The following is a 25869-nucleotide window of genomic DNA, read 5'->3' as shown; positions in this document are numbered from 1 at the left end:
CTCTCAAAACAAAACACCCTGAGTCAAAAAGTATATATTAACATATAATCTTGTTTAATAATTGTCGCCTTTGAGATCCATTGGGCATCCCTGATAACTCAGGTGGTAAAGAATCCGCCTGCAATGCAGGAGACCTCAGTTCATTTCTTGGGTCGGGAAGATCCACTGGAGAAGGGATAGGCTACCCACTCAACTACTCTTGGGTTGCCCTGTGGCTCAGCTGGTAAAGAATCTGCCTGCAATGCAGGAGACCTGGGTTCAATTCCTGGGTCGGGAAGATCCCCTGGAGAAGGGAAAGGCTATGCACTCTATTCTGACCTGGAGAATTTCCATGGACTGTATAGTCCATGGGATCACAAAGAGTCAGACACTACTGAGCGCCTTTCACTTCACTTCAGTCTCTGCTCCAGATAAGGAAGTCTTAACCCTTCTTTATGCTCACTACCAACCACATTAAAATGATGTATAATTTCCTGTATTTGCCAGGTTATATGATGTCTTTCTCCCTTTGCTGGTACTGTTTCTTCTATCTATAACATCCTGGAAAATGTTTGTTCATTCTTTGCAACTCCTTGACAAAAGAAGGTCGATAAGTCCTTAACATATACCCTCGTTTGCCTAATGAAGACATCTCCTATTGCACATGCTTTATTAAAAATACTTGTTATATTATGTCTTCCTTGGTAGCCTGCACCCTTGAAGCTAGGAGCATGTGCTCCTCCGTCTCTAGTATCTGGCACGGTGCTGGTATACTGTCGGTACTCAGCAAACGGTGGTTTAAAACAAAAAGTACTTGACAGGTGCAATAGTCGATCTGAACTTATTTGGTGAAGTATTGTAAGAAATTTTGTATTCAGTGGGTAAGACAGTATTTCTTATTTAATAGAGATGTCAGCATACACGATTCAGAGGGTCTGAGAAACTCTTGAAATTGTGAACACAACTGTGAAATGCTTATTTGTGAACATAAACAGTTTGTATGTGCTTTTTTTTTTTTTTCCTGGACAAAAGGTCCATACTCTTTTTTTTTTTTTCATACTCCTAATCATAGTCTCCAGAGTATCTATGATCCCAAAAGATTGATAGCTACTAATATGGGGATTCCTTTCTATATTTCAGCCATAATCCCCTCGCCCACTGAATGTAAATGAGTACAGCCTTGATTCAAGAAATCCACTTCCGGAAATCCCTTATAAGAAAATGACCTAAAAAGCAGAAGTTTTTGTGTGGGAAAAAAATCTTCCCTAGAGTTATATATAAAGTTAAAAAAGTGGAGACAAACTTTCGATGTTTAACTGCAGGCATGGCTTAGTGCATACACCGTTAAATTAACATTTGGTCATTAAGAATGAGGAAGAATGATTAAAAACAATTAAAACTGAAAAAAATAGAATATTTGAAAATGTGCATGCAGTTCTACTCCTGGTATATAGTTTAGAGAAACTTACTTATGTGTACCAGGACCCACGTTTCAAACTCTTAATTGCAGCATCATTTGTGATAGCAAAATAACTGGAAACATCCCAATTGCCTATCAGTAGAAGAATGGATTAATTGTGGCCTATCCATATACTTTGAATAGAATTTTATACAGTGATCAAAAATGAATGAATTACAGCTATCTACATCAATATGGATGAGTCTCAAGACATAATGTCAAGCAAAAAAAGCTAAGCATAGAATACATACAATATGATTTCTTGTATATAATGACCAAAAATGGAAAGTGTAATACGTTGTTTAAAAAGACATTATACAGGAAAACTATAAAGAAAAAGGAATGATGAATACATGATGATAATGATGATGGATATCATCAAATTACCTGTTCAGTTTGAGGGCTGGGACTGTCTTCATTTTTTAATGCCACTGCCAAGCACAGTCCTGGCACCAGAAAGTGCTCAAGAAATGTGAGTGAATGATGGACTCTGCTATACTGCAGTGTTTACACTGGTAAATATGGTAAAGGCACATAAGAACTGCAAGAAGTCTACGGCCATACCACCCTGAATGCGCCTGATCTTGTCTGATCTCAGAAGCTAAGCAGGGTCGGGCCTGGTTAGTACTTGGATGGGAGAACTGCAAAGAAGGCTTTAAAGTAAAGCAACTCTAAACCAGAAACCAGACAGACTGCAATCTGGGGCAGCGCCGAGTCACTTGTAAACAGGGGTGTTTCTGAGTGACGCTGGGAACAAACAGCACAGAATTCCCTCCAGTGGAACGGTGCCGATGAAGCTCACGGAGTGGTCTTGCGGTGCGGAGGTCTTGCCCACAGACAGGACTGTGTGCCCTCAAACACGTGCTGACGGGGCAGGAAGCAAACTTAGTCTGCTACATGGGTGCTTTTGGTGTCCTCCCCTTTCTGCCTTTATTTTCAGAAGCTTGCAGAACCGACAGGCTATATCTCAGCTTTTTAATTCCCCCCAAATATTTCCTAAATGAGCCATTGTTCTTTAATCACCATGGCCAGGGGATTATCCAGTTTCATCTGAAGAAGTTACTTCTGGCAAGAGACGAGAGTCTTCCAGACAAGGATAGGGACATTAATGACTGTCTGTTAAGATGATGTTTTAGTTGAGATAATAATTTGGGGGCAGTTAAGCAACTTGTGTAGACTCCAATGGGCCATGAATCCCTAAAGGAACTGTCTGAAATGGAGCGGCCTTTATATTCCAGAGCAAGGATCAGAGTTTGGTTAACAGTTATGTTTTGAATGTCCTCCAGTTAAAAATGGAAAGGAAGCAGTTATATTAACAGGTATTGGTCCTGGGTAAAGAATGAACTTCATTTACTTATAATTTGTACCTCATCTTTTGGTACTAGAAGACAGAGATCATTAAGCCACTGAATTAAGGATGAAAGGACCAGTTTACTATACCAAAGAGGAGGAGGAGGTACACTAGTGAAGTTAGGCTAAGACTGCACTAGCAACTGACCCCTAATTTAGCTTACTTTCCCAGCAACCAGCGACATAGGTTACTTGTGGTTCAGTGGCTCGGTCATGCCCTACTCTGCGACCCCTCGACTGCAGCACGCCGGGTTGCTAAGTCCTTCACTGTCTCCCAGTGCTTGCTCAAACTCAGGTCCATTGAGTCAGTGATGCTATCAACTGTCTCATTTTCTGCCACCCCTTCTCCTTTTGCCTTCAGTCTTTCCCAGCGTCAGGGTCCTTTCCAACGAGTTGGCTCTTCACATCAGGTGGCCAAAGTATTGGAGCTTCAGCTTCTGCAACAGTTGTTCCAGTGAATATTCAGGATTTCATTTCCTTCTCTATGTACCAACTCTCACATCTGTACATGACTACTGGGAAAACCATAGCTTTGACTACACAGACAGATTACTTAGCTATTACTAATGAATGGACACATCTTGGAACATCAACAGAAAAGTTCTTTAACAATACAAAGAGCATCAGCTTTGGAAGAAGAGAGGATTCCAGCTCAGGCTCCACACCGTGGTACCCTGGGCAAGTTAACCAAGGGCCGCTAGTCCTACTGTCCTTCCCTGTAGAAGAGCTAGTGATGCTGACCTCTTAGGGCCGCGCTGAGGACACATCCTATGGGGAGCACCCCAGCACACGCCACGTCTGTAACAAATGGGAGGTCCTGTCCTCTCTCCCTTTTATTTAGGAGGTCTTCAGTTAAGGCATTCCCCCCAGAAAAGGCAGTGTTCTTTCCCCGTTGAGGAGTACCAGGCGGCTTGTTCTCTGAACAGAAAACCAACCCATAGCCCGGTATTGGAAGAAGGCCACTCCTAGGTTTTAGGTATCTTTGGAATGAAAGGAGATGCTTCTCTGAGTTGGACTGCTGCTGTTTCTGTGCTGTGGTGGGTGACCTGGGACCAGGATGGCCTCCACAGGAGGCTGGAGCAGGCAGTGTGGCATCTTGCAGCATTCCTCTGCTTCTGTGGGGATTCACTGAGTCAGTATGTTTGCCTGTGGGAAAGGGATGGGAAGTGAGTGCTGGGGAGTGAGGAGAGTTCAGGCCTTGGAGTCTGCTCCGAACAGGCTATAATCCGTGCTCTGATTTTACGGAGTGAACCAGGGCAGGCCATGGAGCCCACCAGTTCTCAACATTTCCATTGATGCATCCAAGAGATTGAGTTAAATAAATGGTTTCTGTGAGAGCCTTTTTTCACTCCTGTATTCTGTTAGGCAGAGAAAAAAGTGTTTGGGACGAGGTCACTAATTCTGATTAAGATTTATAATTCATTCTTTCACCAACATTTATTAAACACCTATTATTTGCCATGCACTATAATAGAGCTTTATAATCCCCCTTCTCTGGGGGATCTTCCCAGCCCAGGGATTGAGCCCAGGTCTCCTGCATTGCAGAGTGGTTGGACAAAAAAAGAAGAATCTAAATTGGAAAGGAAGAAGTAAAATTGTCACCATCTGCAGATGACATGATGTTTTACATAGAAAATTCTAAAGACACCACCAAAAAACTACTGGGGCTCATCAATGAGTTCAGCAAAGTTGCAGGATACAAAATAAATATACAGAAACCCCTTGTACTTTCTATACAGTAACAGTGAACTGTCAGAGAAATTGAGAAAACAAGCCCATTTACAGTCACACCAAAAAGAGTAAAGTACCTTGGAATGAGTCTAAATATGGAGGAAAATACCTGTATTCAGAAAACTTTAAGACCTCCTGGAGTAGGAAATGACAACCCACCCCAGTATTCTTGCCTGGAGAATCCCAGGGACAGAGGAGCCTGGCGGGCTGCAGTCCACGGGGTCGCAAAGAGTCGGACACAACCGAGTGACTAAGGACACATAATAGACCTTAGGACAGAGAATTAAAAGTTCCCACTGTCAAAGGAAGCCAGGCACAAAAAGTGTACATCCTATAATTCCTGGTACATGAAACTCTAGAAAAGGCAAATCTTTAATGCTAGAAAGCAGACCATGGTTTCCTACATAAAAAAATAATCTGACGGTTTCCTTGGGTGGGGGGAGGGACAAATCAGGAGTATGGGATTAACACATTCAGACTAAAATGCAGAAAACAGCTAAGCCGCAAGGACCTACTGTATAGCACAGAGACTTCTGCCCGATATCTTGTAACAACCGATGAAGGGACATAATCGGAAAACGAAACAAAAAGGAATCACTACGTTGTGTACCTGAAACTAACCCAACACTGTAAATCGACTACACTTAAAAAAAAAAAAGATGAAAATTTTAAAGATTAAGTTCTTCATTTCCATAACCACATTTCCAGGGTTCAGTAGCCACACATGGCCAGCGGCTGCTCCATCGGACAGTGCTAATGCAGAATATTTCCGTCATCCTGGTTCTTTCGCAGAGCGCGGTTCTATACCTTGGTTGTGGTGGTGGTTACCTGGGTATGTTCATTTGCCAAAACATATCAGAATGTGTACTTAAATCAGGTGCATTGTACTGTATGTAAATTATATCTCAGTAAAATTGATTTAAAATAAAATCCTATTCTCAAGGAGTCGAATTGAGACAGGCAAGTTAGTGGATGATTATCGAGCTGTGTTAGTGCCATAAGTAAGACCAGCGTACTCTGGAAGTTCGAGATGGTGGCCCAGAACATTCTCTTAAACTCTGGGTGGGGAAACTCTGGGAATTAGGCCGAGAAGGGGAAGGAAAGGGATTCTAGATTCTTCAGAAGCACTGGCACATAGAGTTCCTTTGGGAGAGTGAGGAAAAGATACCCCTTCTTCGGAACGGACTCGGCGTGGGAAGAGGCGCCGACACCTCACAGAAGAGCACGGACTGCGCGTCCAGCCCCTGCCCGTCCTCGGCTGCCCGTCAATGGCTGGGCATCCTCGGCAGGGTGCCGCCTGCGCAGTGACCTGCAGACGGAGGGGAAGGCATGTGTGGAGACAGAGGTCCTTTCCGCTCACCCCTGTGAGGAGGCAGGTCCTACAGCCGCTTCCTTGGGGTCCGCCTTCATAGGCCCTGGCCCGTTCTCTTGCTAGGGATTCACCACATTTAAGGGAGAAGCAACATGTACCACCCCATCCTGCAAATCATGATCAAGACATCGAGATTCTTTTAATCTACAAAACGTCCAGAAGCCTGATTAGCTCAGTTATCCATCTTTGCCTACAGCTGTTGCTGTTTTACATATTCAAGTGTGCAGCTGGGAAGAATGCTTGGAAGCTCTCCCTGGTACCTTAGGACACTTTCCCCAGACTCTGGGTTTATACCCAGACTCTGGCTTCAGCTGCATGCGGATCTGGCCATGGTACTGAGCATGATCAATTTAGGCAGGGAGATCTTGATTTGAGATGCGTTCTGTAAGTTTCACACACACACACACACACACACACAATTCAGGAGCACCAGCTTCTGGCGACTAGAAAACTTCAGGTCCAAGTTTCTTCCTCTGTGACTAGCTTACCGTGTGACCTTGAAAAAATCAGTTCTTGTCTCTTGAGACTCAGTTTCCTTATTCATAGAGGACAGCAAGCTTGTTAGAAATGGGCATGAGCTTTGTAAATGGCGCTGCATCAAACCGCGGCCTTGCTTTATTCCTGGCGCGCACAGGTTTCTGCCTGCGCTGCAGGGCGTACATCTTGCTTATAAAACACCTCCACCCCTTCCTCTCAGTCGGAACGACTCGTCTATTCTCTCTGCGCCCCTAGAATCTTACTCTTATTATTCTTATACTAACGAAGTATTCAAGCTGTTTTACTCGGGTTTATAATACTTAGCTGCATTTTAACCAGCTTAGCGACTGCAGAGATCACAGCAATTCAGTGAGAGGCACAGTGGCATCGTTTTCAAAAGCCTGGGCTGTAGAATAAAACTTGGGTTCAGCTCCCAGCTCCACCACTCAGCTGCCGTGTGACCAGACAAATCCCTCTCCTTTCTAAGCCTCAGTTGTGTCAACTGTAAAACCGGACCATAATCGGTCCCTGTTTCACGGGTTACTGCGAGGACTGAATGTAAAGTTTTAATATAGCGCCTGGCACAGACAAAGAGCTCAGTGCATGGTCGTTAACACTCATCATTATGGAATGTTGGAGCTGAGGGGAGCCTCAACGTCTAAATCTAATGCGCTGAATTTACAGATAAGAAAAGAAGCCCAGAGAGGTGCACTGGCAGATCTGAGGCCATACAATGCTGACATGTGTTACCCTCTGGAGCCCAGTAATCTGCGTGCTATCCCCTTGGTACTGAGTGTTTCTCATTCCTCTTCCCATCTGGGGAAAAAAACCGACTTGCGTTAGTTTGACAGACTGGCCTCAGCACAGCGCACAGCGGGGCCAGGCGTCTGTCCCAGAGGACGGCAGTGGCGCAGGGAGCCAGCATCCTACGGGGACGATGCGGGGCGCCGATCGGGAACGGTGATTGGTGAGGACTGCCGCTGGTGAGGGCTGCTGGGAAGAGAGCCGTGGGCGAGGGGGCAGGTGACGGGCCAGGGATACTGCTGCGGGGACCAGAGAGACCTGGTTAGAATCTTGGCACACCTCTGTGTTCAGAGGGCGGCCTGGTCAAATCCAGGACAGTTTGTGTAACCAAAGAGATAGCGATGGTGATATATTCTAACCCACAAGGTAAAACAAATATCCGAGTCCATCCCGATTTAAATAAACAAACTGGATAAATGGGGGAGAAGAGAAAGCGCTTCCTCACAGTAGAACTCCAGTGAATAAAGAGAGAAGGGATGGTGAAAACAGGATAGCATCAATGGGCAAAGTATGCTGTGATATAATGGGTAAGAATTATCAATGGATACTAAAATAAGTTGGTAAACATTTGATGAAAAATGGGACAGTTACATAGCTTCAAAGATCACCATGATTTTTATTAATTATAAAAAATAGCAATTTTATCACGGAGAATCCTTGCAGATATCACCTTACCCGAGAAAACAGAGTTAACAGCAGCAACTGAAGAGACACATTAACATCGTCGACCTCCTGGGCTTCCCAGGTGGTATGGTAAAGAATCCGTCGTTACTGGTGCAGAAGATAAAGAATCCATCTGCCAATGCAGAAGACGCAGGAAATGCAAGCTCAACCCTGGGTCAGGAAGACCCCCTGGAGAAGGAAATGGCAGCCTGCTCCAGTATTTTTGCCGGGAAAATCCCATGGACAGAGGAGCCCGATGGGCTCCAGTCCACGGGGTCGTGAAGAGTCAGACACAAACGGAGCGACTGAGAATGCACACACGCCTCCTGGTACCTGAGGAAGGTCCAGCATCACCTCTTTTGCCAAAAGAGCACAACCTCAATTCTATCATGAGGAAGCACCACATGAACCCAGACCACTGGGAAGAACCTTCCTGAAGTGTCAGCATCATGAAAGACATGGACAGAGCAACACGGAATGCTGGATGGCTCCTGGGCCAAAAAACGGCATTAATGGGAAAATTGATAAAATTTAAATAAAGTCTGTAGTGAATCGTATCAATGTAATTTCTTATTTTTGACAATTGTATCATGCTTATGTAAAATATTAGTATTTTAGGAAGCTGGGTGAAGGTTATACAAGGAAATCTCTGTACTCTTTTTGCAACTTTTTCTAAGATTGAAATTATTTCTAAATGAAAATCGAAGAGAGAGAGAGAGAAAGGAAGAAAGTGTGGCTGTTGGCAAATCTCTTCCCTTCCCTGAGCCTTACTTTCCTAACCTGAAGAGCAAGACAGTCATCCTGATCTACTTACAGTGTTGTAAGGATAAAATGAAACAGTGCAAAGTAGCAGTGTGCATGTACTGATGCAATAAAAACTTAACTTTTGCTGTTAGTCATGGCAGCTCCTGGGTCTTGAGGGTTCTACCCTAATGAGAAACATCTGGCTGCAAGTGACTTCCTCCCAGCCATTCGATATGACCTTGCCCAAGGAAACAATAATGCCAGCTTTGTGGCTGGGTGGCTGTCGTCAAGGAGATGGCGCCAGATAGCCCAAACAGCTGGTGGTAGTGACGTCACCTCCAGGCTTGGCAGAAAGAAAGGCCATGGTGAGACAGAGACGGGGCAGAGGGCTTCGTCCCTGACCATGAAAACAGGAAAAACAACTTCCCAAATAGCCCATCTTTTGTGCAATTGATTCTATTTTCAGTTGCCAGGTTCACTAAAGGGTTTTTAGCACACAAGCCAGGAATATGGCCATTTGCTGAACAGGGAGTAGATTCATCGTAAGGAGAACCTCTCCCTGGCTCTTTCTTCTTTAGAGTTTCCAGAGTATCTAACGTAACCGTGTGAGCTCAGCATGGTCTTTCCCAATTTACACAAAGGAAAATCAAGGAGGAGCCAGGGAAAGAGACCCAGGTCCCAGGATGAGTTGGACGACCTCCCAGGGTCAGGATCCCGGCGCCTAGGCTTCTGGTCCCGAGTTGCTCACACCTAGATTCATCTTGGGGCCACGTGGAAGCAGATGTCTAAGCTGTAGAGTCTGGTGGACATACCCCTGAAATAGTACTGTCTAAATGTAGACCTCACCTCTTAATCCCAGATTCTAAAGTGGAGAGAAACAAATAGAGAGGACAGGCTTCCTGAAACAACTAGAGTTTTCAGGAAGGTTCAGAGGGACCTGGGCTCAAATCCCAGCTTTACCACTTACCAGCAGGGAGACCTCAAGAAAGTTATTTTTATCTCTTTCAGCCTCAATCTTCTCATCTGTAAGTGAAACGGGGATAACAGTAGCACCTATCCGGAGGGTGGTTGTGAGTGTTAGATGCAGTAGCGTTTGTGATGTACCGAGCACAAGTGTCGCATAAGAAATGTCAAAATGTACACAACCTCTTCCTTCTTTCCGTTCTCAAGAGCTTTCATCTGCTGGATGGAAAGTTAGTTCCTTCATTCGGGAAGTAATAATTTATAACTCAGCCCTCCACACTGGAACAGAGATGGTTGTGCATTAGAAGCTTTGAAATCGACACAAAGAAATCTTTAGATCTGTGAGGTCTTGAGACAGCCATCCAGTCCAATCCTCCCATTTTACAGCTGGAGGAACTGAGGCCCAGGAGAGGATCGTTCTGCCGAAGACCACAGGGAGTCAGTGGCGGAGTCACAGCAGGAATCCTGACACCCCAGTTTCTTGCTTTTGGAAACACTCATCTTACTGAACTGTTGGTTCCAGGGGATCGAGGACCACCCCTTCCCTGCGTGCCAGCTGGTTCCTGCCCACTCTCTTTCAGGCTGTTATTTTATTGCTGATTCTGGGGGTGGCTGAAGATCTGGGGATGGAAGAGGGATAGGGGCAGTGATTTGTCGCCTTCACTAAGGGGTGTGTGTGGAGAGAGAGAGAGAGAGAGAGAGCTGGGGTGGGGGGAGAGGGAGAGGGATGGGATTACCACTGACTAGGTAGTAAAGGAATCTGAGGTCACTTCCACATTGTCACAGAAACCTTGCAGGATAAGATGCAAACTATTATATATAGAATGGATAAAACAACAAGGTCCTACTGTATAGCACTGGGAGCTATTCAATATCCTGTGATAAACCATATGGAAAAGAATCTGAGAAAGAATATTACACACACACACACGCATGCTCAGTTGTGTCTGACTCTTCGTGACTCCATGGGCTGTACAGCCGGCTGGCTCCTCTGTACACAGATCTTCCCAGGCAAGAATACTGGAGTGGGCTGCCATGTCCTCCTCCAGGGGATCTTCCCGACCCAGGGATTGAGCTGTCTCTTGTGTCTCCTGCATTGCAGGTGGATTCTTGGCCACTGCACCACCAGGGACGCCCACATACATACATACATAGACACATATACATATATATGTAAATATATATCTGGGCTTCCCTGGTAGCTCAGATGCTAAAGAATCTGCCTGCAATGCAGGAGACCTGGGTTTGATCCCTGGGTTGGGGAGATCCCTTGTAGAAGGGGACATGTACACACGTACATACATATATTCAACTGAATCACTTTGCTGTACAACAGAAATTAACACAGCATTGTAAATAAATGATACTTCAATAAAATAACTTGAAGAAACCTTGCAGGATAATATTAGCCTCATTTTCCATATTGAGTGAACCATTTATCAACATATATATTTAAACCCCTGTTGGGTGGCAGGCACAGTGCTGGGTGTTGGAGATACAGCCTGAACAATTCCAAACAGTCTCTGCTTTTACAGAGCTTCCAGTCTAGTGCTGAAGACATTAAAAAAATTATACAGAAAAGTATGGAATTGCAAAATGTGGTAAGTGCCACAAAGGGGGAAAAATACAGATTGCTCAGAATACAAGAAAGGGTTTGATGTAGATCAGAGTATCAAAGAGGCCTCTTGGAAAGAATGAGGAAACTGAGGCTGAAGGAGGACGGTACATCTACCCAGTCACTCATCTTTTCAAGTTATTTTTACCCGGCTCTCTGAACTCTCCTGACAGTCTGCAGAGGAAGGTAGGAACACCGGGATGAGGAGAAGGTTGCTTTCACAGGTCCTTCTCCAGTGCATGAAAGTGAAAAGTGAAAGTGAAGTCGCTCAGTCGTGTCCGACTCTTCGCGACCCCGAGGACCGCAGCCCACCAGGCTCCGCCGTCCATGGGATTTCCCAGGCAGGAGTGCTGGAGTGGGGGGCCATTGCCTTCTCCGTTTCACAGGCCAAGCTCTGCCAAAATGACCTAGTGATTGCTGTGCGCTTTAAGAAAGGCGGCCAGGGTTAGCGGAGAGCGCGGATATACCGATAGCCCGCAGGAGCCGCGATCTGTCCAGGCCAGACTTCGGTGCATGGAGTTAGGCGAGTCTTTCCTCTGATTTGGCCTCAGTATACCGATCCCAGGTGCATTATTCGAGCCCTACAGGTAATAAGAGCTCACTAGCTGAGAGGCTGGAGAGGCAGCGTCCCTGACCACTAGGCTCATAGGGATGCGCTTATCTATTTCACACCAAGCGTGCAGATTACTCGAGTGGGGATTATCTAGGTAGGATTTTTCTAAAGCGAGTCCCGCAACCGATTAACGGAGTTTCAGCTCAAGGCAGAAGCCTTTGGGATGCCCAGACCCTAAGGTTCGGAGTACCCGTTTGGTTAGGAGTTATGAGGATCCCAAGCGGTAGGTGGTGAATTCCCATCTCCCGCTTAAATTAACGGCCCAAATCTGGTTCGGCCCTCAACAACGATGGCGTCTGCGCTAGCCTCGGCCCGCGTGCCCTCACGAAAAATGGCGGCCCACCTCTCTTTCTTTTGATCTTGCCGGTACAAGTGCAGACGCTCTGCCCTTAGTTAAGATGGCGTCCCGCCAGCGCTTCCCTGCCCGGTCTCCTGGCCAGGCCGGTCGGCTTCACCGCGCGCGCTTCGGTGACCCCGCCTCGTTTCCGTAGGAAGAAGCGCCGGGAAAGATGGCGGCCGCTGCGGTTTGAATTCCAGCGGCGCCGCCGGAGTCCGAACGAGAGCTGGGTTGGAGGGGGCGGGGACCTGGGGAGCCGGGCGGGTCGCGATCCCGTGGGGGAAGCAGTGGCGCCGTCGCTAGACACCAGCGCCAACTCCTCGGCGGCCACGATGGACTCGGTGTTGGAAGAAGACGTCCCCCTCCCCGGGACGCGTAGCGGCTGCAGGTGCGGCCCGGGCTCTGTGGGTTTGCGGTGACCGGGCCGGGCTTCCCACGGATGGGGATTCGCTCCACCCGAGACTCGAGGTTTGCTCCCGAGGGGGCTTGAGGGTTCCTGACGTGGGGAGTGCGTGAGATGGATTTCTTCGGGGGCGATCTCTGGGCACCCGCCCACTGATAGCTGAGTGTCGGTGGTTGAGGGTCCCGAGCTGCCTCGCCCCCACGTCCCCTATTTCGGGGCATACTTTGAAGAGGAGATGAGGGCCAGGTAAGGGGTTCTCTGAAAGAGAGGGAGATGGAACGTCTTGGGGTGTGCAGTTAGTGAGGGCTGGTTGAGGGGCGCGGACCTTGAGGGTACTTGATGGCTCATTGTAGTTTGGGGGTTTGCTTTCGTTGTTGGGAGTGTAGTTGGTCTGTCCAGACTTTGCTTATGGGTCCCTTAGTGGCCACCAAGACTCAGGCCATGGGGTGCAGTGGTTAAGAACCTTGGCTGGAGTTGAACGGAGCTGATTCAAGTCCAGTTCTTTAACTAACTAGCTGTGACTTTGATGAGATGACTTAATCTATTTCCCCATCTGTTAAATGGGGCTGGTGGTAATATCCACCCAGCAGAGCTGGGGTGAGGATTAGACGAGAAGATGCCCCTCCATCCACCCCCCAGCAATTTGCTTGGCAGGTGTAGAGCCTGGCGTGTCATCAGTGCTTTAAAAATGATTTGGTCCCGCCGTTACCACCACCACCATTGTCGTGGTCATCAACAACAGGAGTGCACATTGGGGGAGAATGGCTGAATGAACCTGTCCCAGGAGGCAGTTGGAGTCTACATTGCTGGTGGGTTGGGGGTCTCTCTTGGGAGGAAGGCCTGAAAAAGTCCTGCCTTGCTGTAGGCTTGGACCCCTTTGCTTGTCCCGGGCTCCTGGTTGGGGAGAGGGTAGAAGGACTCAGAGGCGATCCCAGAGAACCTGTGGCATTTATCCAGCTCTGCTAGGAACAGGCTGCCTCTCGTGGTCAACAGATCCTAACTGAAAGGGTGACATGTTATTTGCTGTGTGCATATCTGGATGCTTTTAAGAGTAAAATGGACACAATTAATATTTTTTCCTGAGCAGCAGACATAAATAGGTCCTATCTTGGGCAAACCTGGACAAATGGTTGCTCTGTTTATTGAGAGCCTAACAGAGAAACCATTTAAATGGATGACAGAGGATGAGATGGTTGGATGGCATCATCAACTCAATGAACATGCATTTGAGCAAACTCTTGAGAGATGGTGAAGGACAGGGAGGCCTGGTGTGCTGTAGTCCATGGGGTCGCAAAGAGTCGGACATGACTTAGCGACCGAACAGTTTTATCAGACACAGAGTAAGGCCCTTTGAACCTCCTGCTAGTTGGATCCTGAGGTAATTTGTCACGTTTCTTTCTCATCATCTTTCTGCCACTGCCTGGATATATTGTGGGCTTCCCTGATAGCTCAGTTGGTAAGTGGTATATAACCCCTCACCTGGATTGTCCTAGTTTCCTTCACACCTCTGATAGCCTTTTATACTACAGCTCAAAAGCTCGTTTTAAAAATACAGCTCTGGTCGTCACAGCCTGCTGCTTTATACGTCTAATGCTTTTCATTGCCATTGAGGCAAAGTCTGTTATTACTCAGGGCTTCCCAGGTGGCTCAGTGGCAAAGAATCTGCCAGCCAACACAGGAGACTCAAGAGAGATGGGTTTGATCCCTGGGTGGGGAAGATCTCCTGGAGCAGGAAATGGTTAACCCACTCCAGTATTCTTGCCTATGAAAATTCCGTGGACAGAGGAGCCTGGAGGCCTGCAGTCATTGGGGTTGCAAAGAGTCGGGCACACTACTCTCTCAGGCAGCTTTACACATCCCAGTACCAGTTTTGGAATCTTGTTCAGTCGCTCAGTTGTGTCCGACTCCTTGAGACCCCACGGAGGCAGCACACCAAGCTTCCTCACCACCTCCTGGAGCTTGCTCAAACCCATGTCCATTGAGTCAGTGATGCCATCTGGCCATCTCGTCCTCTGTCGTCCCCTTCTCCTGCCTTCAGCATCAGGGTCCTGTCTGATGAGTTGGCTCTTTGCATCAGGTGACCAGAGTACTGGCGCTGCAGCCTAGACCTAGCTGGGTTTCCGTCCCAGTTCTGACACTTAGCAACCGTGTGACCTTGGGCAAGTCACCCTCTGTGAGCCTCAGTTTTTGTCATCTGTAAAATGGATGAGTCTAAAAGAGTTTAGCCCAACGTCTGACCCAGAGTAGCAACTCAACAAAACATGAGATATTTTCCTTGCCCTCCGCTCCCCGCCTTTGCTGGTAACCCTGGTGCTGCATACATTCCTGAGCTAATCTCTTACCAATCAAGGCTCCCCCTGGCTCCTTTCTGGCCTCAGGATCAAGCTCTTTAATGCGGCTTCTGAGCTCCTTTGTCCTGTGGCCCCGTCTCCCTCACTGGGCTCCTGTCTCCCCTCTCCCTTCCCTGCCTCCTCTCCAAGCCTCTCACCCCGCTGGCTGCCGAACAGTCATGAATGATCTGCCTTGTTCCTTCTGCTGCTGGGCCTGGGTACTTGCTGTGCCTGCCGCCTGGATCGCCCTCCTCTGCTTTGCCTGAATATTTTTCAGGTCTCAATTTAGATGTCACTGCCAGGAATCCTTCGCTGACATCCCGTCTCCCCACCTGGGCCCTCTGTTCTCCTTTAGTCCTCCATCACTGAGGCATTCACAGCCCTTATTGACATCACTGAATTTTCTCTTATTTTTAACCACATCATGCGGGCCAAAGATACAAACCCAAATCCCCTGCAGTGGAAGCTTGGAGTCTTAACCACTGGAACTGCCAGGGAAGTCCCATGACTTCATTGAATTTTATCGACTAATGCAGTCCAATCAGTATATAATTTGAGCCACGTATGTAATTTAAAATTTTCTAATAGCCACATTAAAAATGTAAAAAGAAACTGCTGAAGTTAATGTTAATAATGTTTGATTTAACCTAGTATTTCCATCTATTATCATTCTAACTTGTAAACAAATAAGTATTAATGAGATATTTTGCTTTCTGTCTGATCTTACTAAGTCTTTGAGGTCCGGGATTTGCCTTACACTTAGCGCCCTCACTCTAGAGGAGCCATGTCTCAGATGCCCACCAGGTCCACACACTGGCCGCTGCAGGCGCAGCTGGTAACTGGTCTGGCTCCCAGGTTCGACGCTGACCTGCGTGAGAGCAGGGGCTGTGTTGTGACCATCTTTGTAATGCGACTTCCTAGCTGGTATCTGGCTCACGCTAGGGGCTCAGTGTCTGTCTGTGAATTCACCGAGTGACCAGTGGTCTGGTGAGGTGACGGTTTTATCCACGTTTTCCAGGTGAGGACCCTGAGGTTCAGAGAGGTGAAATGAACACTCCGAGGTCCCTCCAAAAAGCCCATGAGCAAGCCAGGATTTAAAGTCCAGGCCTACAGATTCCAGAGCCTGGCTCTCGGTGCCCCATCCTGCCTTCCAGCTAGTTCTCGGAACCATTTCTGAGAGGACTCTGGGAGGATTTTGCGGCACTGCTGTGGGCTGGAACTGGCTTTCAAGGAGTCAGTGTCTCCATCAGGCGGTCAGAGTGGAGGGGAAAAACCCCTGGAACACGAGGACTCTTTTTATGCTGATACGGATACTCTTCTGCTTGGTAATTTCCAGGCCCTGGTTTTGGAGACTGAACTGAAGTCCGACTTGCCCATGGCCTTCGGTTGAGTTAGGTCAGTGTGTTATTCTCTCCAAGCTTGTTCACCTGGGGGTACCCCGGGAGCTCCGACTCTGTGAGGTTTAGGCCCGGATCCCGGTTCCTGGGGCCCCGGCCCACCTGAGGCCCTCCATTAGCTCCCGCCCGATGGTGTCGAAAGGACCTGGGCTGTGTGCGCAGGACGCCTGCACCAGAATCCTGCTTCAGCGGGGTGCTAGCCGTGTTGCTGGAGGTTTTCACATAACTGTCCTAATCCTCAGTTTCTCTTCAGCGACAGTCTCTGGTTGGTGGGGTGACTTTGTGGACGAAGCAAAGTTGTATGTTTTAAGCACCTGGAGCTGATGGGGGTACATTCGGTGTTGGCTGGTTTTTGTTTAGCTGTTAACGTGCTGTCCCATTTTCTGGACGAAGTCCTCTGTGCCCGCTGCCCTGGGCTCACGCCTTTGTTTTCATGCCCAGGATTCTGCCTCTGCCTGTGAGTTTCCAGAGGCCTGGCCCAGGCCTGTTCATCTGTGGGTTCCTTAAGCACGTGGCCATTAAGTGCCTGCTGCCTGGCTGGGGGCAGACCAAAAAAAAGTCTCCTGTAAGTCTGTACAGTCTGTACTTTCTCAGGCAAAGAATGCCTTCATGGATTTTGTAGAAGGAGATTGAGAAAGAGGATGGCGGAATGCAATTTCTGGTGAAGGCTTGAAAGCCTGATCCACGGCCGACCTGGGGCTAGAGTTGCCGCCGGGCCGTGAGGATTGAGGAGACGCTCCCGGTCGCCCGGGTTAGCTCAGCAAGGGCAGGGAGCGTGCCTGGCTTCTTCCCGACTGGATCTCTAGAAAGAACGATGTCTGGTACATAGCAGAGGCTCAGCAGTTATTTGCTGAATGAATCAATTTTGTTCAATCTCTATTTGAAAAGATAAATACCGTGAGTATAGGCTCCGTATTTAGTAGTGAAATGCTGCTTTGTAATCACTGCGTGGAAAAGTGCACAGCAGTGTGAATGGTACAAGCTCGTTGGAACACAGTTTGGCTTTAAAAATGTGTCTTGTATTTTTTTAACAGCTTTACTGAAATCTGATTTATATGCCATAAACTTTACCCATTTGAAATCTACTATTCAGTGTTTTTTTTTTTTAGTATATCTACAGAGTTGTGCAGTCATCACCATAATCTTAATTGCAGAACATTTTCATCATCCAAAAAGCCCTGTGCCCATTAGCGTTTACTTCCAGTCTTAGCTGGGCTGCTGTAACAGAAAGGTAGACTGGGTAACTTACAACCTGCGAGCAGGCTCAGTGTCCGGCTCTGCACCCCGTGGCCTGTAGCCCGCCAGTCTCCTCTGTCCCTGGAGTTTTCCAGGCAGGAGTACTGGAGCAGCTTGCCACTTTCTCCGCCAGGGGATCTTCCTGGCCCAGGGGTTGAACCCACGTCTCTTGTGCCTCCTGCGTTGGCAGACGGACTCTTTACCCCTCGCACCACCTGGGAAGCCCGTGATTGACCACGGAACTTGGCTTCTCACAGTTCCCGCGTCTGGAAGTCTGAGATCAGGGTGCCAGTGTGGGCAGGTTCCGTGAGGACCTCCTTCTCACTGTATCCTCACGTGGTGGAGAGCAAAGAGAGGAGGTAGGAGCTCTGGAAACGCTTACAGGCCCCAGGCCCATTCCTGAGGGCTCCGCCGTCTCCACCTCATCTGCTCTTAATCACCTCCCCGAGGCTCACCTCCTAATACTATCTGTCAGATGCGGGCTGGGCTTTCTCACATGAATTCCAGGGGAATTCAGTCTACCACACCCCCGTTTCCACCCCCTGCCCCCTTGCTGCACCCTAGGCAACCACAGTCTGCTTTTTGTCTGTAGATTTGCGTGTTCTGGACATTTCATAAAAGTGAGATATTACAGTATGTGGACTTTCGTGAGGCCTCCGTGTTGTAGCCTGTATTAGCGCTTCATCCCTTTCTGTGACCGAGTGATCTGTGGTTAACACGCACCAGTTTTTGTTTATTCATTCATTGGTTGCTGATATTTAGGTTCTTTCTGCTTTTCTGGCTCTTTTGCTATAAATATATATTTGTGTACGAGTTTTTGTGTGGACATAAGTTTTCGTTTCTCTGGGAGTAGGGTTGCTGAGTCGTGTGGTAGCTCTGTATATTTAACGTGTTGAGGAACTGCTCAACTCTCTTCCAAAGTGGCTGCACCACCTCACGCTCCCAGCCTCCCACACTCTGGGAGGATCCTTATTTCTCCATTGCCTTGTCAGCGCTTACTGTTGTCTGTCTTTTATTGTGGCCATCGTGTGGGATGTGGCATGCTGTCTCACTGTGGTCCTGATTTTCATTTCCCCAACAGCTGACCGTGTGGGACATTTTTTTCATGTACTTATTAGCCACTTGTATATTTTCAAATCTTTCGCCCATTGAGAAAATGTAAATGTATTTAGATACAGCAGTTCCACTTCTGGTTATCTATCGAAAAATCATGCTGGTGTACAATGAGACCTGTGTAAGGAGATACAGCATTGTTTGTGAAAGGAACAACGTGGAAACAAGTTGAGTTTCCTACACGTTACCTGGTAAATAACACATCCTTTTCACAGGTCTCAACTATGACCCATTGTCAACTCCTGACATTCAGTTTAGTAGGTCAGAACCAGAATTAAGCAAAAAAGAATGGAACAGAGCAGAAGGCACTTGCAGAATGAAGGATAGCGTATTTCCTCCTGTTGGTTGGTGTCAGTGAAGCTTGAAAAGCATGGCTGTAGAATGCTTCACGGGAGTTAAAAACGCTGACGTAGATCTATCTGTACTGTCATGAAAACACCTTTAGGACACATTCAGTGAAGAAAAGACGCTGCAGACTAGTATGTACACTTGCACACATAGAGAAAGCTCGGGAATGTCTTACTGTCAAGCGTGGTTGCTTCTTCCAGGAGACCAAGAGCAGAGTGAGTAATAGTCAAGAAGAACTCGAGGCTCGTCCGGCTCTTTTGTGTTTATATGTAGTTTTCTCTCATTAAGAACAAACGGCCTAGAGTGAAAAGCAAGTTGTTGAAAGACAGTCCGGAGCCTGCTGGGTGTGTGTTTTCTGAACGGATGTGCAGTCTGACCCCCGGCGCTCACACCACTTCGTCGGTGAAGCCGTCGGGGCCCTCGCGCGGACGGCCAGCGTTGGGTGCGTGTGCAGACCCAGGGGAGTGCCCCTTTGGTGGTGGGTGGGCGAGGGGGTGCGGTGGTGAGGCGCAGGGGGTGTTGGTTCATTTGCCCGCGGGGCTGGCAGCCCTGCCTCGGGGCACTGGGCCCTCACCGCAGCCCTTGCGGAGGTGCGGGGGGCCTGGGGTGGCACAGAGGCGGAGTGCATGGGCTTTGCAGCCTGGCGGCCTGGGTCTTTCAGCGTATTCACTCTGCCAGGCCTCCCTTTTCCTCGTTGGAAAAAATGGCAGCGTTGGAAAAGGACCACGGAGCCCAGAAGGGCTGCGGAGCGGAGGAGGCGCCAGGCCGCCGTCCCTGAGCGCGGGGCCGGTGGGCGCGGGCCCCCTGCAGTGGCGGCTGTGGCCACGCTGTGTTCCGCAGGTGAGGACGCTCCCTGACCGGGTGCCCCTGAGTAGGAGCCAGGGGCGGCCCCGACACAGCTGCCTGCGTGGAATGGGCCCTGAGACGCCTGGGTTTTGGCCTCCACTTTGCTACCCAACCCCGTGTGATTTGGAGCAAATGAGTTCCTTCCCTTCTCGGAACTTCGTCTCCCCCCATCCACACCATGACAAAGTCCCATCCAAGCCTTCTTCCTTTGCCTGCTTTTGATATCGGTTGGGGACCCAGAAAGCCCCAACCTTAGGCCCAGAGTGAGTGACCAGCATGGGTACCTAAAGCTGAAGGCTTGAAGCTGGAGGTGTGGCTGGAACTGCCTGGGAGCGCTGATGCTCGGGGGTCACGACATTTCAGAGGGGGCAGGCAGAGCCCACGGGGAAGTTTGACGGGAACCAGGCTGGAATTTGTGCTTTAAAGAGCGGTTTCTTCTAAGAGCTGCAGTGTCAAACGTCATGTTTCATACTTTGCCTGTTGGAAACTAAATTCTTTGACTTTGCCTGCCACCTGGTTTTCTGCCGTGATTGATCTTGGCTTGAGTCACTGATGGGCCGTTTCCTCCAATGGTAGTGAATTAATGGCTGTGATGGAGAGAGGCCCAGACTTGGGGACGTAGAGACCAGAGTCGGCTGAGCTTCCCAGGAAGCTGTGTGTGTAGTTTTGGGGCCGCTGGACCACCAACTGCAAAGAGTGGTGTCTGACTTTAACAACTTGTTTAGAAAATGGAGTTTGTCCTAGTGTACTTATTGGAGGGAGTTGAGAATTATAAAAAATTAAAAAGGAGGAAAATGTTGAATATCTCTCCTTTTCCTACAAATTATGCTTTTTAATATTTCACTTGTTACATATATTTATAGCCCCCAAGTTTGCAGGAAGGATTTGAGGTGACTTTAGTGTACATGTATTTTTTTTGTCTTCCAATAATTGAAGGCATATCTTACTTATGTTTGCTTTTTTTCTTCTCCAGTTATCCTCACAGCATACACATTTTATGTAATCATTTTCCTGATGCTGGAATTTTATGATATCTAATTCTTTTGCTTGGTTCTGATGTTGAAGTTTCACTCCAACTCCAGAGTTTGATGATCAGACAGAATTGTCCTAGGAACAGGATGGATCTGTATTTAGAGGCCTGGAAAGAGCAAATGGCCAAGAAGTCAAGCTGAACTTCCCTCAGCTCCTAGCTTACAGCCTGGGACAGGCAGGCATTGTTGGGTTTTAGACATAAAAGATTTGGATTCTGGACTTGGTTCTCTGACTAACTGCCATGAGACTGGCTAGGCCACTGAAATTATCTGGGCCTTAGAGCCTTCCTTTGTAAAATGCACAGACCTTCAGGGAATCGGCCACTTCTCATGAAGGTAGATCATTTACAAGTTACAGAGCATTGTATGCTTCATGGTGACAAGGGTACTTTGCTCCCATTTATGGAATCCTCACGGTATGCTGGGCACTTGCCAGACACTAGGTGTCTTGTTCAATCACCAGTTACTTCACAAAGTAGCTGCTGTTGCTTACAGATGGAGAAGCGGGGCCGGGAGAGGTGTGTGGCAGAACAGAATTCAGGGACCTGCGTTTTGTGCTGAACCACACCTCCTGTCATGGTTTCATTTTCTGTCAGTGTCTCCACATCCTCACTGAACCTGCTTGTATAATTTAGCCAGTAAAACTTCTGGAATCAGTGAATTTTGCATTTTTGTCTGATATTCTTAAAGCATCCGAATGAGTACCTGATTCTTTTAAGCTTGATTTTTAGTTGTGATAGGCGTGTTGACAATGGTAATAGTAGCATTGACAAAAACACTAGTCGATGCCTCCTGCAGATCACTTCCTGTGTGCTGGGTGTTCATATGCACTGACTTATTTAATCTTTACAGGTTGAGGGGTGGTGTCCCCGTGTGATCAGTTAATGAGCAGTGTGACTCAGGAGCATCAGTAGCTTACATTTGGCCGGGTGCCTCTGCGCCCAGCCCCTCGGTGGCCCACAGAACACTCGCTGTGTGAATGAATCCATGACCGAACATGCTCACTCAGCTGGTGAGCATCGGAGCCACAGCTCAGCCCCGAAGCCTGGGTCTTCCCTTCCGCACGGCCCCCCTCGGGGTAGCTCCGCTGACTGTCGGGTGCAGGCCGGGGGCCCGGCCGCCTCTGCTGCTCAGACAGTGATTTCCCTTTGTTGCGCATGTTCTCTCCTAGTGGCCTTGCTCTGAGTGTGCCGGATGACGCGGACGGCATCAGCCCTGTTGCTGGTTTGGGAAACGGTGGTAAGTACACAGAGTAAGAACAGGGGCCATGGATGCTGGGCCGTGAGGGCCGTGAGCCTTGAGCCGGGAGCTGGGCCTGAGCTTTGATGGCTCCAAGGCCCAGCGCTCCCTGGCTTGGCTTGGTGCTCCCAGGAAGGGCGCAGTATTTAATGTATATATTGACCTGCTCCTCACCTCCTTTCATAAGCACTAGGCTAGAGAAACGGATGCCCTTTGGACCATACTTCATGAGTTTCATTTCTCACCACCACGCTTGCATAAGGGGTTCAGCCAGTGTTTGCTGAACTGAACGACCAGGGGAGGTTGGATGTTGAGTCGGTGACTGGGTCAGGTTCAGAGGCTCTGTTGGTTCCTGCTTCCGAGCAGCTGGAGGCCCTGGAGGGCGGCTGTCCAAACCTGAGCGTGCCAAGGGCTTCCTGGCAGGCTGCTGGATTCCATGTGCTGGCTGGGGCCCTGCATTCCTACATGGGCCTGCCCTTCGGAGACACATAGCTGGGTAGACCGCAGGAGACGGCGCTGAGCAAATAAGCAGTCTGCAGGGCTGAAGCTGGATTAGGAGGAAACTCTTCTGCAGTTTGGGTTTTGCTAAGCCTTCCTCATCATTTCTGTTTCTGAAAGAGAGTGGATGCTCTCATCAATATCTGTGGGAAGTGCTAATAATTCACCTTGTTGAAATACCTTAGAGATATTTTGACTGGTGTTTTTTTCCCCCCATCTCCAAAGTGATGAGATTACGTGCAAAAAGGAGGAGTTTTTAGAGCAGACGACCTAAGTTTTTTGTTAATTTGGGTAAGTTTTTTGTTAATTTGGGGACCACCCTCAGGTTTTCCTTTAGAACCTGGCAACTTTAACACTACAGTCCAGCAGTTCTGGTTTCTCTGTCGTCTGCCACCAGGCCGTTGGGACCAGAAAACTTGATCGGCCTGCTCCTTAATTCAGCCCGGAGTGGGCATCTGCTCCCTGCCAGGCTCTGGGCTCTGCAGGGGGTTCAGCCTGGAGCGTGGCTCCGATCATGCCTAGAAGGCCGACAGTTAAAGAATGGTCACAGCAGGCCAGCGTAGCCAGCGGGGGAGTGAGGAGCTGGGAGAGGGGCTGAGAAGGAGGTTTACCCTCAGGAAGGAGCGGGGCGGCCGGACTGTCCCCAGCAGATGAGCTGGCCTGAGGCCTGGAGGCCTGGAGAGTGGGGGGCCCTGGGCGGGGCCGCGGCCGCGGGGGACAGAGCCCGGCCGCTGAGCAGTGGGCAGGCGGCTGTGTGCCCTCCGCCTGGCGCCCTGCCGGCTCCCAGGCCTCTTCTCTGCTGAGCCCCGAGCGCCGTGCCCTCGCCTGCCTCTGGCCTTCGCCCCCCTCTGCCTGCCGCCCCCGGAAGACTCAGCTCTGGCCCACGCTTCCCCGGCTCTCCCCAGGCTGCCTTCCATGCGCTCTCCTCTCTGAACCTTGCGTTTTCGCTGCATTTCATTGCATTTCTTCATGTTGGCCACTTAACGAGTGGCCTGCTTAATTTAACGAATCGATCGCTCCTCACCCGCCTTCCTTGGCCTGGGCACCATGACCTCTGGCCTGGATCCTCCCTGCTTTCTCCTACCTGTTCTCCTTGTTTCTCTCTGAGTGCCTTTCACAAAGATCTGTTCTCAGCAGCCAGAGGGAGCCTGTGGGAACCGAAGTCCCCCACGCTCCCCCTGAGCTCAGAATCCTCGTGTCCTGAGAGGCCCTCCTCAGCCTGTCGCCCAGCACCCTGCTCCCCACCTTCTGCTGTCCACCCTTCATTGCTCTCCTGTCCGTTGGCCTCTTGGCTGGTCCTCAGATGCCCTCGGCACTTGCCACGCCAGGTCCCTCTCTGTGGCTTCTCCGAGTCTGCCCAGAGGTCAACCCTTCCTCAATTTAACCACCTTATTTGTTGGTTCGTTTTCTTCTCTTTGCCATGGTGTGCAGCTTGCAGAGTCTTAGTTCCCTGGCCGGGAACCGAACCTGTGCCCCCTGCATCTTGCCCCTGCATTGGGAGCGTGGATCTCAGCCACTGGACTGCCAGGGAAATCCTTCACCACCTTATTTGAAACTACAGTCCTCACCCCGCGCTTGCTATTGGCATTTCCTGTCCTTACCCACTGTATGCTCTCCACAGCATTTATCAACTTTGTATATACTCTGTAATCGCCTGTCGTTTATTGTCTGTCTCTTCTTTCTAGACTGTGGGCTCTTTGTTTTGTTTCTAGAATGGCCCCGAGCAGAGTAGGCCCCCAGCGCCCACTTGGGGGAAGAATGCATTCATTCATTCACTCAGCACACGTCTTCTCAGCCCCTGAGGCGTGCCCGGTACTTGTGCCCGCGGAGCCGCTGCTCACACGCCTCCGTCCTGCCCGCCGGATGCACGGCTTTCACCGTTGCTCCTCTTTCTCCACGGCTTCCCCAGCACCTCACCTGGTGCTTGGCGCTGAGGAGTGGTCTAATAAAAGTTTGTGGAATTAGAGAAGCTGTGGAAGGATTTGGGTTTTGCCTTAGTCTGGAATCACCCTGAAGCAGGGATCGGCAGTTTCCGACCCGCAGCCTGCTTTTGAAAGTGAACTTCCGTCGGAACGTGGCTTCTGGGCCTTTGAAGCGTCCGTGGCTGCTCTGTGTTGAGCGGTTGTCACAGATTGGAGGCTTTCTGGCATCTGGCCGACAGAGCCTGAGATGTTTATTGTCTGCATTTTAAGAAAAAATGTGCCAACCCCCGCTGTCGCGTCAGACAGGCTTTGTTTTAAGTGCGGACGTAGGAAGATGACGTCCCACCCAACAGAACAGATTAGGGGCCGGCAGGAGGAGTGGGTATCGTGGCAGTTCTGCTCTGCTTGCTGCATGCTTTCTTTGGGGCCATCTTCTGACTCTTACGGGGGATTCCCTGGTGGCTAGACAGTAGAGAATATGCCTGCAGTGTGGGAGACCCGGGTTCGATTCCTGGGTCGGGAAGATGCCCTGGAGATGGGAATGGCAACCCACTCCAGTATTCTTGCCTGGAAAACTCCGTGGACAGAGGAGCCTGGTGGGCTACAGTCCATGGGGTTGCAGAGTCAGACATGACTGAACAGCTCACACCTTTTTACATTCTTTGGACATTTACATGGTTACACTGGGGCCAGTTCAAGTAATTTTTAAATATTTGACATATAATGACTTAAAGCTTTCTGTAGGCTCAAATCACAAGACAGAATTTAATGTGGAAGGTGCACTTTTTTTTCCCTAGTAGGGGTGTGGGGCGGTTTGCATATTGTGACGTTTTCCTGTGTCTGTTTTGCTTTTCTATAGCGCTGCCAAACGTGTCAGAAGAGAAGGTGTCTCCCACCAGAGCGCGGAACATGAAGGACTTTGAAAACGTAAGTAGAGACCCTGAATTAGCATCCCTCACAGCTCATGTCTGCGGCGCTGTCCGGCAGACCCACAGGGAGCCTGGGTTCTCGAGACGCGTCCTAGCAGGTTGAGGCAGAGTTTGGAGGAGGGCCGGGGCTCGTGGGCACTCTCTGGGGCACTGTGACATTCCCACACGGCTGGCCCTCTGCACACAGGCCAGTTACGGGTTCTGATAGCAGCGGCGGTCTCCAGCCTCGGGGAGTTTGGTGTGTTTCTGGCGTCCTGAGGGTGAAGGTGTCACCATGGAGCACAGTTGGGAGGCGCTGAGGTGTGTCAAGGGCTTCCCTGTGGCTCATCTGGTAAAGAGTCCGCCTGCAATGCCGGAGACCCTGGTTCGATTGATTCCTGGGTCGGGAAGATCCCCTGGAGAAGGGATAGGCTACCTACTCCGGTATTCTTGGGCTTTGCTGGTGGCTCAGGTGGTAAAGAATCTGCCTG

The 25869-nt window shown here is 49.2% G+C and overlaps 1 protein-coding gene across 7 annotated transcripts in view; it reads left to right on the top strand.

Annotated features, from left to right (window-relative positions):
• The first annotated feature begins 12284 nt into the window (after positions 1–12284).
• CDK5RAP2 (CDK5 regulatory subunit associated protein 2) overlaps positions 12285–25869 on the top strand; it is a 175220-nt gene continuing 161635 nt past the window's right edge. For 6 of the 7 annotated variants that reach the window (XM_065946987.1, XM_065946992.1, XM_065946988.1 and 3 more), the window contains exons 1-3: positions 12285–12495; positions 21983–22050; positions 25330–25397. In XM_065946987.1, coding sequence (XP_065803059.1) covers positions 12440–12495; positions 21983–22050; positions 25330–25397 — 192 coding nt within the window. In that variant the 5' untranslated portion in view covers positions 12285–12439. Of the gene's footprint in view, positions 12496–21982; positions 22051–25329; positions 25398–25869 lie in introns of those variants that run through there. The other variant, XM_065946991.1, reaches the window with a different exon arrangement.

The sequence above is a fragment of the Muntiacus reevesi genome, chromosome 10 (assembly GCF_963930625.1).
Source record: "Muntiacus reevesi chromosome 10, mMunRee1.1, whole genome shotgun sequence".
NCBI classification, from domain to species: Eukaryota; Metazoa; Chordata; class Mammalia; order Artiodactyla; family Cervidae; genus Muntiacus; species Muntiacus reevesi.
The sequence above is the reverse complement of the archived record's forward strand: the minus strand, read 5'-3'. Positions and strand labels throughout refer to the sequence as shown.